Source organism: Lissotriton vulgaris, chromosome 2_1, assembly GCF_964263255.1.
Source record: "Lissotriton vulgaris chromosome 2_1, aLisVul1.2, whole genome shotgun sequence".
Lineage (NCBI taxonomy): Eukaryota > Metazoa > Chordata > Amphibia > Caudata > Salamandridae > Lissotriton > Lissotriton vulgaris.
In genome coordinates this window covers 1,791,432,900-1,791,452,451 of record NC_141687.1, presented here as the reverse complement: position 1 = coordinate 1,791,452,451, position 19,552 = coordinate 1,791,432,900, and the positions used below count along the sequence as shown (strand labels likewise).

General features: G+C 49.0%; 1 protein-coding gene across 4 annotated transcripts in view; it reads left to right on the top strand.

Moving 5' to 3' along the window:
- CPT1A (carnitine palmitoyltransferase 1A) overlaps nt 1-19,552 on the top strand; it is a 404,991-nt gene that overhangs the window by 246,796 nt on the left and 138,643 nt on the right. For all 4 annotated transcript variants that reach the window (XM_086957836.1, XM_086957839.1, XM_086957840.1 and 1 more), the window contains exon 13: nt 7,569-7,685. In XM_086957836.1, coding sequence (XP_086813962.1) covers nt 7,569-7,685 — 117 coding nt within the window. The remainder of the gene's footprint in view (nt 1-7,568; nt 7,686-19,552) is intronic.

Genomic DNA, 19,552 nt, shown 5'->3' with positions numbered 1-19,552 from the left:
ACACTATCGTCCCAAGGAGGAGTCACCTACCTCGTGACTACAAAGACTTCTTCCAAGACAAAAACAAATTGCAAACATCCGAGCCCAACACCAGATGGAGAACTATGCATAAATATGCAAATCTACAGCTCTACATGCCAAGAACAGATGATACTGGTAAGTAGCATTTTGCTTATTTTGGCAGGGGTTCGGTATGCTCTTTGAATTATGCAATGCTTGATGAGGCGGAAGCAAGCGTTGCGAGGAATATAGGTGGGGCTGCTTAGCACTTCAGCCCATTCCCTATCAGTGAAGGGGCGAGGTCTGTCTGCTTCCCAGTGTTGCCTCAATGGTATTAGTCACTTGTGTGTGTTGGCGCAGTGAATCTCGGAACCATATGGTGATGTGCAAATACTGGATAGTCAATTGTGTGGTGTGTTCCATGGCCATGTCCCACCATTTTCTACCTAGGGCCGCAAGCAGTGTGTTATACGGTAGAAACTAGCCAGCAGGTACGTCATTTATTTCTGTAAGTGTGTTGTTGGGGTGTTGGGTACCATCCTGATAGAAATCGTCAAGCGTTTGAATTTCCACCTCTAGCCAGTCAGACAGCTCCGCGGCAGATGTAATGGCACTGCTTCATGGCATGCCTTGCAGGGGCAGCGCTGGTGCATATGGCAACATCGATTGTGTAATATAGACAATCCTACGGAAGCACTGGTATGCAACCTCCAAAAGTAGCAGCTCGGGTGATCTGCGCTTAGCACCAGGGGTGCAATAGTTGGTTTATAGCCGCCATCGACCAGGGCAGGGAAGCATCTACAGTGTCGCATAACTGAAGTCCCGCCAGCCATCTCGCTACCCATTGCAACTGCTTCACGCAGTCTAGGTCTGCAAAATCTGTGAGTGTTTGGGCTAGCGCGATTGGGATCAACCGTGCGTCTCTGAGGTATTTCAGAATATCGTCCACTTATAGTGAGAATATGTGCGTACAGTCTCCCTGGGGGATACCCTATTCAGCCCCCCACTCCGGAATGGCCACTGCGATCGGCCTGACTGCCAGGATGAAGAAAAGTGGAGACAGCGGGCATCCCGGCCGGGTCCTGCGGTGGATTTGTAAGGGAAATGTACCGGCTAGTCCTCACCCTGGCCCTCGGCATTGTGTATAGCAAGCGGACCAAGCGAAGAAACCTGACCTCAATTCCATATTTGATCAGAGCAGCAAAAAGGAAGTACCACTCCAGGGAGTCGGAGGTCTTCTTGAGGTCAAGAACCAGACACCCGGAGTGGGGCCACTGCCAAGGGGAGTAAGTAGAGACTCTGAAGAAACGCCTCAGGTTTAACAAAGTGCTACGAAATGGTATAAAGCGGTTCTGGTCAGCATGGACCAGAGCAGATACCAGCAGAGTCAGACGGCCAGCAAGTACCTTAGGTAGGATTTTATAATCTGTATTTAACAGGGCAAGCAGGCGATAGTTTGGGTCCCTGTTCGGCTTAGGCAGAGAGACAAGCAGTGGGGCATGCAGTGAAATGGGGAGCAGGGCAGCCTTGAGCGCAGCGTTGTATAGTGCATGCAACTGAGGTATTCATGTGCGCTCATATGTCCTATAGAAATCAGATGGTAGACCTCTGGTTCAGGGGTCTTACCCAGTGCAAGAGCTCTGGCGGCTTCATGAATTTTAAAAAGTGAAATTGGTTCCTCCATTTCTGCACCTTGCATTGGGTCGATGATAGAGCTGCATCTGAGAGAAAAAAGCTGCAAAATGTTCGTTGTCAAAGTTAGTGGTCGAGGCGTATAGGGGTCTATAGTGTTTAGTCAATTCAGCATGCATTTCATGCTGCATGTGTAACAGCTGCCCCATAGGGCTTGAATAGGGTGATGTGCCTGCTCCCGACATATAAGCCTTGTTAGAAAGCGACCTGCACCCGATGCCACATGAGTGCGGCAGAATGCCCAGCATAATTTATGCACCTAAGGCGCTCTAGTAGAGCAGCAAGTTCCTCGTGTTTTGCATCCCTTTGAGGTCATCACCCCCTAAAGGTCTCTAAAGGCTTACCATTCAAATGAGTCTGTTATTTGTGGAGCCCTCATAACCTGCATAACCTGTGGGGCTGTTTCCCATTGTAGTTGCAACTATTGAGGATTATGATCCGAGTGTCTGCAGCCGAGGTGTGCAATATGACCGAATGTTGGAAAGAGTGCTGGTGATCCTATTATGCAGTCGAGGTGGACGTGCAGACCATGAGGTGCTGAGAAATGCGAGTACACTCTTGTGATGGGGTAATGTGAGCCCCAAATATCTACCAGTGACTTAACCAGTCACCCTATGCGTGAGCATTTTTAATACGAAGGCTGTGCGTGACGGGGGGGGATGATCGAACCAGTGTAGTGTTGAAGATAACATTGAACTAACCATTTATCAGACATTGGGTTTTGCTCCACTTTGCTACATGGCTATGGAGAGGAGAAATGTCGCCTGATCTGAGTTAGGAGCATATATCTCCCCAGCACTAGCCGTAGCCCATTGAGGCAACATCTTAAAAGTACATATCTTCCACCTGGGTCTACCCTCACCACCTCTGCAACAAAAGGGGTCCCACCCACACCCAGATCAGTACCCCCCTGGCATAGGATGAGTAACTGCCAGCAGACACCTGACTATGCCAACGACGGCGGAGCAGATGAGATTCCGGGAGTGTCAGGTGGGTTTCCTGCAGGAGGGCCACATGATCAAATCTGCATTTTAGATCAGAGTAGATCAAATATCAGCATGATGGTGTGTGCATGGCCCTTACATTCCACATGATAATGTTAGTGTGAGCCATGCCTGGGTTAGTGTTTGGTGCTGCTGGCAATGTTACTTTTCATAATAAGGGCATGTTGTGCGCTGAATGCGGCATACGTGGGGGGGGGGTGTAGTGAACACAAGGCGATATTGCTTAGCTGAAAAATAATAAAGGGAAAACAAGTTTAACATGTAGAACATTTTTGGGGTAGACGTGTGGCAGGGATCCGCCCAAACAGTATGGCCAAACATTAGCAACTTGTAAGAATCACAATCCGAGAGAAAGGAGTGTATAGCAGAGCAGGTTTTTGATCTTCTCTGCACCCCTGATGTAATGTGTCTGATGTACCCGCTATGATGCATGTCAGTCTGAGCAGAAGGCCTGGACTGCAGCCTGGTTGTATCCCGTCCGCGTTTCTGGACGCAGGTAGGTCCTATTGGTTTTGTTCCTGGTGGGTATCTCCCGCGGGTGTCCATTTCAGCAGATGTCATCATGAGTCAACCGCGGAGCCGAGACTGAGTTTTGGTGATTGCCCAGCAGAGTCAGATGATTTAATCAGCGGTCTGCGGTGGCACGTCAGGTGGAACCGGTGATCCTGTCCTGACCGAGCTAGTGTTTGAGGAATCCTCTTCGTTGGAGGACTTCAGAGTCATTGTCTGGATCCGAAATTTGGGTTTGAGTATGCAGTGCAGCCGCAGTCTGCAAAGCGTCTCCTTTCCGATATGTGTTACAGCAAACAAATGATGGGTTAAATCCATTGTTCTTTTGCTCACCATACCACCCCAGTTTAGACCCAGCCATAGGCAAATCAGTCTTGACCCTGTGCCTCATGGGAACAGTCCAGACCAAACTGCAAAGCCTGGTCCTTGCTGGACCAGAAACAAGCATCCTGGGACCGGTTTCAGGGTATGTCACCCTTCTTCACCAGGCTAGCTTGAATCCAGTGGCACAGTGAGCAAGGGAGCTGGGCATACCCATCCCAATTAGGGTGAAAGGTGTTACAGCAAACAAATGATGGATGGAATGCTGACAATGCAAATATTCTCCCCCAGTCAAAAGATCGGGGTTAAATTCATCGTTCTTTTGCTCACCATACCACCCCCGTTTAGACCCAGCCATAGGCAAATCAGTCTTGACCCTGTGCCTCATGGGAACAGTCCAGACCAAACTGCCAAGCCAGGTCCTCCCTGGCCCGGAAACAAGCATCCTGGGACCGGTTTCAGGGAATGTCACCCTTCAGCCAGGCTAGCTTGAATCCAGTGGCTGGGTTCAAACTTGAATGGCATGGTGTTAAAAAAACGATGGATTTAGGCCCAGATCTCTGTACTGGGGTGAATGTATGACCTTAAGTGTGCCGCCCAGTAATACTTTTTGATGTCAGGGACTCCCGCTCCCCCGTCGTACCACCCCCTCGCCAATTTTGTGAACGATATTCAGGTTTGCCCACCCGCCCAGTGTAGCTCTCTCTCTGCGCTTTCTATATCCTTGAAATATGTTGAAGGTACAGGATTAGGGAAGTTGTGCAGAGCATACAAGAAGTGTGGCAGAGACATCATTTTAAGTAGAGCTACTCTACCCAGCAGTGATAGGGCAAGGGCCCTCCAATGCTCTACATTGTTCTTTAACCGCTGCTGCGGTGGCTGGAGATTGCAGTCATAGGTCAACTTGGGATCGGTGGTGATGTATATGCCTAGGTATTTGAATCCATCTTTGGCTTCTGTCACTTTGCATCTTTTAGGCAGGGGAGGAAACCTCCCCCTCAGTGCATAAGTCCATGATTTGGCCCAATAATAGTGTATCCCAAGTATTTGCCGAAGTTTGTAAATATGTTTAGGATGCTATGCGATGCCAGGGATAACAAAATATCATTGGCGTAAAGGTAGATGCAGTCCTCCCAATCTTCCGACCATCTCAAGCCATGTATGATGGGGTCTTTCCAAATCCAGGTGCTCCAGTGTCAACTCAAAAAGCAGCGGGGACAGAGGACAGCCCTGCCTGGTCCCTCTTTTAAGAGCAAGGACTGCTGATTTTGTTATTGTTTACAACTACTTGTGCCAATGGGCACTTATAAAGGAGCTTTATCAAACTTGTAAAGTTGGATCCGAATCCCAACCTTCCCAGAACAGCAAAGAGGTAGGGCCACTCAATTGTGTCAAATGCTTTAGTGGCATCCAAGGATACCACCACTGCATCTTCTCTCAGCGTGTTTTTTTCTCCCCAATACCCTATGCTGTCAACTGAGATTTAGTGATGTATTTTGAGTCGGCATAAAACCTGATTGGTCAGGAAGGACCAGTTTTGAGATAACTTGGATCAGGCGAGGGGCAACTTTATTTATCTTGCTTTTAAGTGAGCTCTTTGTACATTCCAGAGTTGCACCAATTTTCTCCACTGCTAGAAGGACATTGTCCAGCTTGGCGCTAAGCGTCACATCAGGTTGCAGTGTCTCTACCCCCAAACGTGCTACCGCATGCTCCACAGCTTCCGGGGCAGGCCGTGCCGGGACAGAGGGAGTAGTTAAACGCAAGCATCCCATCACTATCTGCTAAGCAGTGGGCATCTATTGGCCTACCGTCACCTGTTAGTGCCTTTCGCATAGGCCATTCAGGATAGAATCCTATGGCAAAAACAGAAATCTAGCGGTGCCCGCCCCTATGAGGTGTAAGCCTGTTGGATAGGCAATCCGGTGCTTCTCCAATGTGTTTACCGAGGCTGTTGGTGTGCCAGATGGCCCCAGGTCGATCCCAGTCCTTATGTACTCCCAATGCAGTCAATTGGGGCACTTCTCTTCCTCTGTGTGCAGCGGGACAGGCAGGATCAGGCCTCCCGCCCGACAGCTTCCAAAACAGCAGCGGGAGGCCCAGTCAGCAGTCGGCGGGCAATGGGGACGACCCCTGCCCCACGTAGATCCGGGTCCAATCCAGCCTCCAGGATGCAGCAGCAATCCACACCACTGCCTAGAAGGATGGTGGCAGGGAACTGTGCAGGTCCTCCAGTTGCTGCTCTGCTGGCTGCGCTGTCAATTAGTCTGACAGCCTCGGCCTTCCAACAGGGCCCTCAGGCACGCCCCGCCTATATCCGCCTGCCAAGCCTGTGACGGCCACGGTCTATGTGTCGGGCTCCAACAATCTGATCAGCCCCCAGCTCAGTGGTGGAGGCAGGCACCACTAGTTCAGCCACACTGAAACCGCCTCCAATTAGTGCGGTTTAGAGCCCGCAACGCTCACGTGCCATGACTTGACACAGTGAGGACGCAGGCCCCAGGCACCCACCCTCAGCTTCACTCCGGAGCTCGGGGCTATGAGCCGGCTACAGCAGTGGCAGCAGATAGGTGAGTCGACAGCCTCTCATTCTGGTTTGCGGGATGAGAAGATGATGGCAGCTGGTCAGATACAAGCCAGATTAGGGGTTCGATACATGGGGCTTCAAAAGAATGCGTCCGCCATCATGGGTGCTAGCCACACCACCCCAAGCCCTTCCCCTTTGTTACTGCATAGTAAAGATGGGCGGAAGGGAGCGTCCTCTTAAAACACAAATCATTGGAGAGGAGATGAATTTCAGAGGGTAGCTTTAGCAAGTAGATCCTGTGCTGTTATGTTTCAGCTGTTATATGGTATTCATTGTCAAATGGAAGCTGTAACAGTTCACTGCGTGGAAAGCAAGTTGTTTAGAATCTTAAAACCTTTGAGTTTGTTTAGATCCTGGTTCCTTAACCATTTTAGTGGTGATATGGGCCAGCGTTTTTCAGTTTTTCCACACTTTACCATGTCATGGGACACTTGGATATCATTCTGGTAGTGATGGTTTCAGTTAGAGGTTGTCTCTAGGTTCCTCAAACAGTTAGTTTTTTTTAGGCGATCCCTGAGTTCCTCAAACATTTCAGTGGTGAAATGAGGTGGGAGTTTGGTTTGGGGAAAATAGTTGTGTTCTGCACACAATGTAGATTCATATGCATTTACCCTCCTCCCTGGAAGCCTGTTCATCGCTCATGTCCTACTAGTAATTAGTTAACACTTGACAATGCACATACTGTACCACGCGATGCTCAATTGATGCTCTATACACCGTCTTACCCACTGTGCTAAAAAATTGGCTCTATATACCTTGTTACCCACTGTACGAAAAAATTAGCCAACATAGAGTTGGTGCACATGCGCATACCCCACTAAGGGAGGAGTCCCAGCACCTCTTGTAAATCGGAAAACTTCTTTGAACAAAAAAACTTGTAAAAGTCCAAGGTCAACACTGCTTACGAGGTAAGTAACCTCTTCCTTTCTATCTAATGTAAACTTGACAGTGAGGGGGAACAAGGTGTGGACGAGACTGCTTGTACTAGAATATAATTTCTCCTGTTTTTGTATGGTGAGAGCCTACTCAATAAAGAGGTGCTCTGTGTTAGGTAGGTATGAAAAACATTCAGGTCTCCTCTTCAGTTTGGCTGCTAAGGCTTTGGCAAGGTAGAAAAGATAATAACACGTGTTCATTTAAAAAAGCATTATTAGTTCACAAAGGGAACTAGGTGTAGCAGTAAAGCCAGGGTAAATTCAGAACTTAATCATATACTTGGGTAATGCCAGGTAGCAAAATAGGCCAGTGTGTTTTATTTCCTCAGTCACACGTTTTCGGTATCTCAGTGTGAATTGCCTCATTATACCTGCGGTTTTTACTGTATATTTATGATTAAACAACATCATATTGCCTCCTCCTGATGCCTGAGACCAGGCCACATAAAGTTATGAGTATAAGTGTTCTTAGCGGTTATCTTTTTCACAGTAACATCTGTTTTGCTTCATTGTTTGCAGTATGTTCTGGCCACAGACAGTTTTCAGCTTGGATACAGTGAAGATGGGCATTGCAAAGGAGAGACAAACTTGAATATCCCACCTCCAGCTAGATTGCAGTGGGACATCCCAGCAGAGGTGAGTGTGTCCAAGTGTTTAAGCCATTTCATAGTTATCTACATAGCTTACTTTAAACCCTTGTGACCATGTCAAAAGGTTTTCGGTTTACAAACATGTTTGTATTTGGATACCTTTTGGCAAAATGGCACATACAGCAGATGAATAGAAATTGTGTGACCTGTTGGTTGCCTGCATCAATACATCATGTTTTACGTGGAGCATAAAGTTATTTGATGGTGACTATGAAACTATGTGCAATGACTCACATTTTGTCTACGATTAAGTTCTGTGATGGTTTCTCAGTCACAGTAACTGTGATTAGCTGCAGCTCCCACGCACGCGACTTCACTGTATGTTTTTTAGGCCTCGCCTACGCAGCGTGCATGCGCTGCTTAGGAGAAGACCTTTAGAAATAGATTTGGTTTTTGTGCCAAAAACATGCATGCATTGCATTGCTTTCAATGGCAACGCGTGCATTTTTGGCGATTCCCTTGCGGGAGCGAGCTTTGGCAACATCTGTTTGTAATTAACTTCCAAACAGATGGTGCCCAAGGCTCGCTCCCACAAGGGAATCGCTGTGTGTGCTTTCGGTGCACTCCCCCACCCTTCCCACTAGTTTATAGACACGTGCCGACGGGTGATTAAAGGGCTCACTGGTTTACTTTATTGGAGAGCGCGGCGCCCACTTCATGGACACCGACCTCCGACTTATTCCACACGTGCTCTTTGTCCTAATCTGCTTTATTGTTCACCTCACATCTCAGTAAACTGAAGCGCAGGGACAGAGATACCTTTCCAGGATCACACCGGCTGTCACTGGTGGTCAGTGAGGGCAGCCATACCTTGACTTCAGTATTGAATGGGGCTGCAACACCTTCTCCTACGTGAGGAGAGAACTGGTGCCTAAAGTCCCTTTTCTACCACCCCCGGCAGGAAAGCTTCACGGATACCTTAGTGCCTCGAGAACCCCCATTCTCATGAACATTTGCCAGTAAGTCCTTCGAGACGAGAGTACAAACTACCGCGGTGCAGTGGACAAAAACAGTACAACACACTGTGTAAATCAGTTCTGTCCAAAATGATGCATTTTAACTTCATATTTTAATCCTGTATTTTAGTGTAGCATAGATCGTCACCACTTCATTCCTGGATCCACTTTTCATTATAAATGTGCTGGCATTTGACCATTCAAAGATGGCGATTGTTTTGCTGCGATCACAGCCAGTCAGGCTCTTTGTTATTGATCTGAAGCATCCAATCAGATTTGTGGCACCGGAACTAATTATCGAGTCTGAGTGCATGTATTCCTGCTAGGGTTGATTGTTGTTATCCTAATTCCTTCCAGGTAAGCTACCCCTTTAGTTTTCTTAATGGCGTAAAAGGGCTGTCTCAAGCAACTTGCCATTCAGTTTCGGATAAAGTGTCACAGAGTAAGGATCGCAAGTGCTTTTTATTAGGTGGAGAATGTGGAAGGTTGTGAGACTGGGAACAGCAGAAAGGATGTGTGCTCAGGCGTGGGTTAGAGACCGGGGTCAAGCCAGCTGAAGGTGTTCCGAGGGAATGGCAGACTGGGTAGTCTGTGGAGATTTTTTTTTTGAGAAGACGTTTTCACTAGCTGCAAGGGATTGGACATAAAAGATTGCTTGCTTGGTCGTGGAAGGTAGAGGGGTCCTGGCGGTAGGTAACTTCATTTTGTAGAGTGAGGGCTCAGTTACGCCTTCCGTGAAGTTTTCTCCAGGATTGGGTTAGTAGAAGTCCCAGATTTCCACAGACAGTACTGGTTTTTCGTGGTCTTTCCGGCAGTTTTAATTAAAACTAATAAATGTCCCTATTTGAGGGAGAGGGGCGGTGAATATGCACATTTGACTTGAAATATCCTCCGGGCTTTAAGGGGATGAAACAACTGGAGGGTCTCTCTAAGGGGCCTGGCCAATGTAATTAAGGGCGGGGCTTAAAACACTTAAAATAAAAAACCTGTGCTTAGCATAGTGTGCGTCCAGACTTGTATTTTGCTGTTTCGGTCATTGCATCAAGATATATGACAGAACAAGTAACATCATACCTACAACAAGTCAGGACTATTGACTTTGTCAATGCTTGTTAGTTGCATAAGATAAATTAGCAGCAACTATTGCTTGTATATAATTTTGGAAAAGCTGCCACTTAAAGCCCTGGTGACACCACAATTATGTTGCTGTTCCTGAGTTTCAAAATGAGAAGGGAAATCTAGAGAGAAAATGACTCTCTTTAAAGGATTTCCCTTCCCTGTGATGTGCCGTAACGCCAAGGGGATGTGAGTACTGAAGACACCTTCTTCCCCTCTCCCACAGTACTTAAAAAAATCTAAGGCTTCGGTACCACCTCCGCCTCAAGGCCAAGGTCGGCACCGAGAAGAGGTTTTTCATGCTCTGCCTCATGGCTTGGCACCGAAACACTCTGAAAAGCCTTCCCGCTCAGGACTGAGTCGGCCAAAGCCCACTTCCTAGCTGAAACCTTTGCGCTCTGAATCCAAGATGGGTTCCGAACCGAGACCTCTGAACCTGAAACCCTCGACACCAAAACCCAAGAAATAACCCTCCCGAGTCGAAACCTTCCGCACTGAAAGGACATTCTGGCTCTGGTTTGCTTTGGTGCCAAAAAGCAAAGACTTGCCTACAACACAACCAGATCCAATCCTAAATTGGATCCGAAACAGAAAAAACTGTATATTCACCCTGACACAGGGCATATCTGTGCTAAACAACCAAGAGGGCACAAGCTTTCTGCTGATGACAACCCATGCAAAATTCCTTTGGAAAAGAAAGTGTAGGCACTAGTCCTTTCCATACACTTCCATCTCCTCCTCCTCCCTCTCCACCACAGCTTGATCCATTACATATTACACCTAGTCAGTTTCCTCCACCTCAATTTGATATAGGTGACACTGACAATGATGCACATTTACCAGATCCTTGGACGGACTACACAACTGATCCTCCACAGGATACAGACCCAGATCTTCATCATGCCAGGCCATCTCCACCTGATGACAATCTGTCATACCAACAGCTTATTGCTAGAGCAGCAGAATACCATGGGGTGGAGCTACATAAAGAGTCTTTAGAGGAAGATTTTCTAGAATCACAAAAATCCTTTCAGACACTGCCTATGCTCAAGGGTATGTTAAGGCACACAGACAGTACTTTGAAAGATCCTGTCCATGCCAGAATCCTTACTCTTAGAGTAGATAAAATTTAAATCTTCCCCCAGAGATCTTATTTTTAATAAGGGTCAGTTTTCACTTGACTCTTTAGTGGTATCAAATGCTAGAAAGAGAGCTAACTCTCAAGCATCTGGGGATGCCCCTCCCTCCCCAGATAAAGAATCGAAGCTTATCGATTCTTCGGGCAAACGTGTAGCTGCGCAAGCAGCTTATCAATGGCGTATTGCTAATACTCAGGGCTTACTAGCAAGACACGATAGAGCCCAATGGGACGAAATGGAACAATTACTTCAGTTTCTCTCCGAGATTTTTCAGAGGAGGTTATAAGGGAAATAGTCCCAGGGCCAGAGGTAAAAACACCCCACCTCGCACTTCCCCATCCTCAAGTAAGCAGTGACTTCCCAATACTTACCTCCAACTATCCACACCTGTCGGAGGAAGACTTCAGGACTTTCTTCCCATTTTGAAATCCATAACAACCAACAAACGGATGCTTGAAATTATCCAACATGGATATTTCCTGGAGCTTATCCACAATCCTCCAAACATTCCTCCATCTCACAAAATATCACCAGACCACTAGCACTTTAACACTCAAAGGGGCTATAGAACCAGTCCCACTTTAGTACCAAAGGTTAAGGGTTTATTCCCTTTACTTTCCGATTCCTAAAAAGGACCACTCATTGAGGCCTATTCTAGATCTCAGAGAGTTAAACAAATACATATTGTCAAGGCACTTTCACGTCGTAACTCTTCAACAAGTACTTCCCCTCTTGCAGCAGGGCGAATTTGGTTACTCTAGATCTAAAAGATGCCTACTTTCATATTCCAATTTATTCCGCTCATCGCAAATACCTCAGGTTTGTGATAGCAGGCAAACATTACCAGTTCAAGGTACTTCCATTTGGCGTCACCACAGCCCCCTGCGTGTTCACCAAATGTCTTGCTGTAGTAGCCGCTCATCTCAGAAGACTATCTATACATGTCTTACCTTACCTGGACGACTGGCTTATCAAAGTGGGCACTTACAGAACTGTATACTACACACTCAGACAACAACACACCTACTTCATCAGTTGGGTTTCACTATAAATGCACAAAAATGTCACCTGTGTCTGGCAAAAGTGCAATCTTATCTGGGAGTTTCCCTCAACACTCTCAAAGCTCTAGCCACTCCCAATGTAGCCAGGATTCACAATTTTTAGGCCACAATATTAAAATGTCAACCCAATCAATCATTACCATCCAGAGTCTTCATGCAACTGCTGGGAATTATGGCATCCTGCATTGCAATCGTACCTCATCTCATGCAAGGCTTCGCATGGGTCCTCTGCAAGGGTCTATTCACCGATCTAGTGTTGGTAGACAGCCCATCACTCTCTTCAGCGGCGGAACACTCAAAACTTAGCAAAAGGGCAGCCTTTCATAGACCCGATTCCACAGACTATACTGACAGCAGACTCATTGTTAACAGGTTGGGGTGCCCATCTTCAACATCACAAAGTACAAGGGCTGTGGACGGACAATCACAAACGTTTCCAAATCAACTACCTGGAACTTCAGCAGTGTTCCTAGCACTCAAAGCTTTTCTCACCCAACTTGTAGGCAAGACTGTCTTAGTTGGCACGGACAACATGACAGCAATGTACTACCTACAGAAACAGGGAAGGATACACTCTCTCCAGCTGTCGCGCCTTTCACAAAGCATTTGGAATTGGGCCAATCCTCACAAAATCTATCCCCTAGCACAGTGGTTCCCAAGCTTTTGACTCCTGAGGACCCCCATTGAGTCACCACTGGAAGCCGGGGACCCCCAAGCAATTTGTATGAGTTAAATTTCCAAATTAAAACAGTAATTCGAAAAAAAATACAAACGTGTGCACACAAAACAAATACTCAAAGTACTAAGGATTTTGGGGCCAGATGTACGACCATTTCATTTAGCGCCTCGCAATTGGCGACACATTGCGAGTGGCAAATTGCGAGACGCTAAATGAAGTGTACACCAGTGTGTTTAACACTGTTTGGGATTCCCAATGGGGTCACAAATTGTGAGGTTCATTAATATTAATTTGCAAGCCCATTGGAAATGCCAGTCCTCCCAGGGATGGTGGCCTGCTGGGCTCTGCAGGCCACCATGTCTCGGACTGCTTTTAAATAAAGAAGTTTAAAAAAAAATGCAGCCGGTTTACCATGCATTTAAAAAAAAAAAAAAAAAAATGGGGCAAGGCCCTTCCCATTTGTTAATGCATTGCCATCTGCTTGAAGTAGGTTGTAAATGCGACTGTTTAGTGACCGCAAAACATTTGTACATTGTTTTGAGACTCCCTATTTGGAAGGGAATGCCCCTTCCAAATAGCAAGTTGCAAAACCCATTTATCGAGTTGCAAACAAATTGTGACTCGCGAAATAGGCTACGTACATGGCTCAATAGGTTTTTACATGCATAAACGGGTTCGCGGACCCGTTCGTGCACCCGTTCGTGCATATAAAAACAGATCGTACATCTGGCGCTTAGTATTTTATATTGAAGTAATAACCCCTCTGTCACATGTATTTCATTTGTTTGGTAGCATCTCTCATACCATTGTAGGATGTCAGAGCACTTTACATCACACACATATAGAGACATTGAATCATACATGTAAATCAGTGTGTATATAAAATGTTTAAAGAGTGCTCAGTCTGGAAAAGCACAAACTCGGAATTCAGAACATAACACAGTGGCTAGCACTGACTTTAACATAAAAAATTTATTTCCACCCAAATAAATCTTTTTAGCAGCATCAGGATAATGAATAACTGGGTAAAAATATAAGTTACTAACTGGTACCATGCAGTTTGCAAGCAGCTCTTTGATGAAAGTTTATAGGTCCCTCTGCTAGATTACGATTGTCACTTATGAAGTGCACAGTAACGAAAGAATTGCTGTGACAAATGCATGATACACATTCTTTGCAGTAGGCACATTAACCCTCTGTGCTACATTAGTTCAATCAAAGCTGCAACTGAACAAAACTCTCCTCCGCTCCAGCAGGTACATTAAACACTGGCATTCTCTTGACACTTTTATTGTTGCTGGAAAGCTGCTAATTATACAAGAAACGTTTCTATGCTTTTAAAACTGTTGCCTGCGGACCCCCTGGGAATGTGTCACGGACCCCTGGGGGTCCGGGGACCACAGTTTGGGAAACACTGCCCTAGCAGATCACCTTCCAGGAGTACACAATCGGATTACAGACCTGCTCAGCAGAAACAGGCAGCAAGTACACGAGTGGGAACTTCATCCCCAAGTTCTTCTTCCTAACTTTCATAAATGGGATTTCCACAGATAGATCTTTTTGCCACAGTACACAACGCAAAATGCTCAAACTTCGCATCCAGGTTCCCACACCGAGCATCCAAAGGCAACACTCTATGGATGAATTGGTCAGGGATATTTGCTTTTGCTTTTCTGCCTCTCCTACTAATTCTATTTCTGGTTCGGAAGCTCAGACAAATGTCCCTCACACTGATCTTAGTAACCGCCACATGGGATCATCAACCTTGGTACACTGCCCTGTTAGAACTCTTGGTGGTTCCACATCAAAAGCTACACCTCACACCCTGTCTCTTCACTCAGAGCCATGGAGAAAACAGACCGCCAAATCCCACAGAACTCAACCTAGCAATTTGGCTCCTGAAGTCATAGAGTTTGGTTATTTACAACTACCACCAGACTGTATGAATATTCCCAAAGAGGCTAGAAAGCCTACTACTAGAGCATTTTATGCAACAAAATTGAAACGGTTTGTTGTCTATTGTAACAACAACAATATCTATCCACTCGATGCTTCCGTACAGAACATCATTTATCTATTGGATTTACAGCAATGTGGATTAGCTTACACATCCATTCATTTACATCTAGCAGCGGTAGCTGCCTACTTGCAAAATAGAAAACACTTCTCTCTATTCAGAGTACCAGTGATTAAAGCCTTCATGGAAGGATTAAAATGGGTCATACCACCAAGAATTCGCCCTGCTCCAGAGTGGAACTTGAACATAGTCCTTACAAGGCTAATGGGTCCACCTTTTGAATCGAAATTTGCCTAGCTTACGTAACGGTAAGTTTCAATTCTATTAAGGACACGGAGGCGAGGATTATGCTATATCTTCCTTCGCTTTATTAACATAAAGAAACCACAGCAGCTTAGGAAAAGATATAATAAGAACAAAAAATGCTTTAAACATAAAGCATTGACGTAATGTTCAACAAAAAATCAACAACAACTCCCAAGAGTCTCTTTGTTATAATCATAGTCCACAGTCCTTTGTCACTGTTCATCATCCCTATATAACCGGACTTCCCATCATCTTCCTCCTCTTTCTTCGCGCAGATCACGCTTAAGCCTCATTGGTCCTGTTTAGCACCGTCGTTGCCTGCCAAAAAAGGAACAGCATCAGCGAGGCGGCCCAGGAAAAGGCTACAACAAGGCGAGGAGCATTCAGTGAACAACACAGTACAGACAACGTAAAGGAAAACGCTTTACTTACTGCCATACGGGTGGGTAGAGACACCACCGTAGTCCGGGTGGGATAATCCTCGCCTCCGTGTCCTTAATAGAATTGAAACTTACCGTTACGTAAGCTAGGCAAATTTCGATTCTATGTCAGGACCGGAGGCTTCAGATTATGCTAGTTTAAAGCTTACTTACCACCAACTGAGCTAAATCCACCACCGGCTTAAAATAAAACCTCTTGAAGGTGGAATCCGAGGACCAGTCCGCCGCTCGCATAAGGTCCTCCAGACGAGCACCCACCGAGAATGCCTTAGAGGCCATGGCCCCCCTGGCGGAGTGTGCTCCAAAGAGAGAAGTATTGATGCCCGCTTCTTGCATGACCCAACGCACCCACCTAGCGATAGTGGGGGAGGAGACAGCTTTGTGTGGCTTCCGCAGGGCAATCAACAACTGACGCTCGCCCGGAAGGCGTAGATCCAAGGTCAGGTCCTCATATGCTTTGAGGCATTGCACGACACACAACTTAGGAGTGTCAGTAAAGGCTGGATAAGAAATGGAACGCGACGACGTCTTAGTGCGTCGACCCACCGTAAAAGTAACCCCCTCCGGGGAAAAAATGCGTGCAGAAACATCCAGCGCGCGCACGTCCGAGACGCGCCTACAAGAGACCAGACATAACAACATGGCTAATTTCGCCGAAAGCTCCTTCAGAGACAGATAAGAATTCGCTGGCCACGATAGGAACAGGTTCAGGACCAAATTGACGTCCCAAAGGACGGAGTACCTGGGCTCTGGCGGCAGCGCGAGGCGAACCGCTCGCAGAAGCCGGCACACAAAAGGGTGTTCCCCTACCGGATGGCCATCGATGTTATCATGGCCCGCAGAAATCGCCGACCGGATAGCATTGATCGTTCTATACGCCAAACCCTTGTCGGCCAAATGAGCCAGGAAATTCAGCACGGGAACAAGGCCGGCGACCATGGGATCCAAATCCCTTCGTAAACACCAACGCATCCACTTAAGCCAAGCGGATCTGTAACGCTTCGTCGTACTATCGGCCCATGCTTTGGAGAGCAAATGCTCAGCTGACCCCGAAAGGCCCGGGAGCGTCCAGCGTCTCCTGAGAGCCTCCACGCCACGAGGCGGAGAGTGTTCTGCATGACGAGAGGGTGAGGTTCCCGATCCGGGCTCGTCAGGAGCAGAGGAAACAGGGGGAGTAGGATTGGAAAATCCCAGGAAAGTTCCAGAAGAACCGGAAACCATACTTGAGACCTCCACAGCGGTGTAACCAACACCAGGTCCGCACCCTGGCGGCGTATTTGAGCCGCCGTCCGCATGATCATGGAGAACGGGGGAAACGCAAACGGCTGTTCCCGACTCCAATCCTGCAAGAACGCGTCCGTGGCCTCCGCCAGAGGGTCCGGCCTCCAGCTGTAAAACCGCGGCAGCTGGTGGTCGAGACGGGACGCGAAGAGGTCCACCGAGAAGGGGCCCCAAAGGGAGTGTAGCCACCGGAAGACTCCCGGATCCAGTTTCCACTGGCTGGCATCCCTGAGATGTCGAGAGTGCCAATCCGCTACCTGATTGGACTGGCCTGGCAGATACTCCGCCGTCACCGCAATGTGACGAGACAGGCAATAATCCCAGAAGTCCTTCGCTAAATCCGCCAAGGCGCGGGACCGAGGACCTCCCAGGTGGTTCACATATCGGACCGCCGAAACATTGTCCATCCGGAGCAGGACACAAGCCTTGACCGAATCTTTGGTCCAACAGCGAACCGCGAAGGAGCCCGCAAGGAGCTCCAAACAATTGATATGCAATTGTTGTTCTTCTGACGACCAGGCGCCGCCGGTGGAAAAATCCCCGCACCGGGCGCCCCAGCCCGACCTGCTGGCGTCGGATTCTATGATTAAGTCCGGAGCCGACCCGAAGATCGCTCGCCCATTCCATGCCTCCATGTGAGACAGCCACCATGACATCTCCTCCTTCACTTCGTCCGTGAGGGGAACCCACTGATCGTAACACATCCCACGGCGCAAATGCTGCGCTTTCAGGCGCTGAAGAGCCCTGTAGTGCAGCGGGCCTGGGAAAATCGCCTGGATGGAGGACGACAGAAGACCCACCACCACCTTGGCGACATGGCGCAGTGACGTACGATCCCTCGCGATCGTCTGCCGAAGCAGGTGCCGTATCTTTGCGACCTTCCGGCGCGGTAGGCTCAAGACCGCCTGCACCGAGTCCACCACGAAACCTAAAAAGGTGATCTGCTGAGTGGGAACCAAGACCGACTTGGAGCCGTTGACGACGAACCCCAGTCTCTGAAGCAGGCCGACCGCTTGACGCAGTTGTCCTGCCAGCACCTCCGGGCACTGCCCCATGAGGAGGATGTCGTCTAAGTATACTATCATACGGACCCCCTGGCTTCTGAGAAACTCCACTACCGGGTGAAGGACCTTCGTGAAGCACCACGGGGCCGAAGAAAGGCCGAACGGCAGGGCGGTGAATTCGAACACCCGGCCGTCCCACAGGAATTGTAGGAAACGACGATGAGGGGGGTGGATGGGAACGACCAAGTAGGCATCCTTGAGATCCAGTCGCACCATCCAATCCCGAGGGAGGAGCACGTCCCGAAGGAGGTGGATCCCCTCCATCTTGAAGTGACGGTAGACCAACCACCCATTGAATTCCTTGAGATTGATCACAGGCCTCTTGCCCCCATCCGTCTTGTCTACCAAGAAGACGTTGCTGAGGAACCCATGCGGGTGGCGCGTCGATAGGCGGATGGCTCCCTTGCGCAGCAAGTCCGAGACCTCCCCGTCTATCAATCGCGCGTCGGAATCTGAGAAAACCATCGGGCGCGGGGGCCCTCACCTGAGTTGGCTGGTCGTGAAACTCTATATGGAAACCTCTCACAGTTTGCAAAACCCAAGCATCGGCAGTGAGCAACTCCCACTCCCCGTAAAAGCTTGCCAGCCGCCCCCCAATCGGAACTTGATCCAAGCAAAGTACACTTACCGGGGGCATTTCCTTGTCCGGACTTCTTATGGAATCCTCTTCCACCATAGCGTTGTCCCCTCGTGGGGTAGAAATTGGTGTAGTTGGCCGAGGTCTAGTACTGACCTCTTCCGGAGCCTTGTCCACGGTTGTTGGTCTGCTGACCACGGCCGATCGCGCGGCCCCTGCCGCGACCGGCCCCTCCAGAAAAACGCTGGTGAAACACCCTCTTGATGCTGGACTGGGCCTTGTCCAGCGACGTGAACGTGTTCACGAACTTTCCAAGCTCGCGGATGAAAGGTTCACCGAAGAGGCCACCCTGGGCCACGGCACCTGCCTCCGACGAGGCCAGGTCCCCCAGCTTCGGGTCCAGCTTAATAAGGAGCGACCGCCGCCGCTCCGTGGACAGGGCACAGTTGGCGTTGCCCAAGAAGACGATCACCCTCTGGGCCCAGTTGGAGAGCACCTCCGGTGAAATGGCGGTGCCATTCGCTCGAGCCTCCTCCGCCATATCGAGGATCTTCGTGGCGGGCCCGACCGCATCCAACAGCTTGTCCTGGCAGGCCCGCCAGGACCGATCGATCCCCTTCCTGGGGTCCTTCATGAATTTCGCCAGGAAGGTGGCCATCTTGGGGTCCAATTCTGGGGTCATAGCCACCTTCCCCTCCAAAGTAGGCCGAGGGCATTCCCCTCGCAGGCAACCCCTCGCCTCCTTCTCCAGGGGCTTGCGCAGCCGGCCCGCGACAAACTTCGCCACCGTCTCCCCCGGGGCCCAGGCCGCGGATCGGGGGTGGACGATCTCGTCCGGGTCCAGCATGCCCGACTCATCTCGGGGCATCTCCTTTCCCGAAGGCGCCGGGAGCCAAGACCGGGTCGACTCCCCGTCGTCATCCGTGTCCGGAGAGTCGTAGATCGGGGAGGCGGGCGCCGTTGACAGACCGCCCGAAGTGCCAGGGTCCACCAAGGGCGTCGGAGGCACCGCCGTCGCCTTGGCCAGGAAGGCGTCACGAAGACGCTCGAAGGCGCCCTTATCCACGCCTTGGGCCTCCGATGAAGGCTCCTCACCCCGGGGTCTCTTCGGAGCGGGCGGCAACCCGCCGGACGTCCCCGGGAGCTCGGGGGGCGGCGGCACTCCTCTACGATGCGGGCCGAAAGGCGGTCCTCCATGTGCCCTACCACCTCCGTCA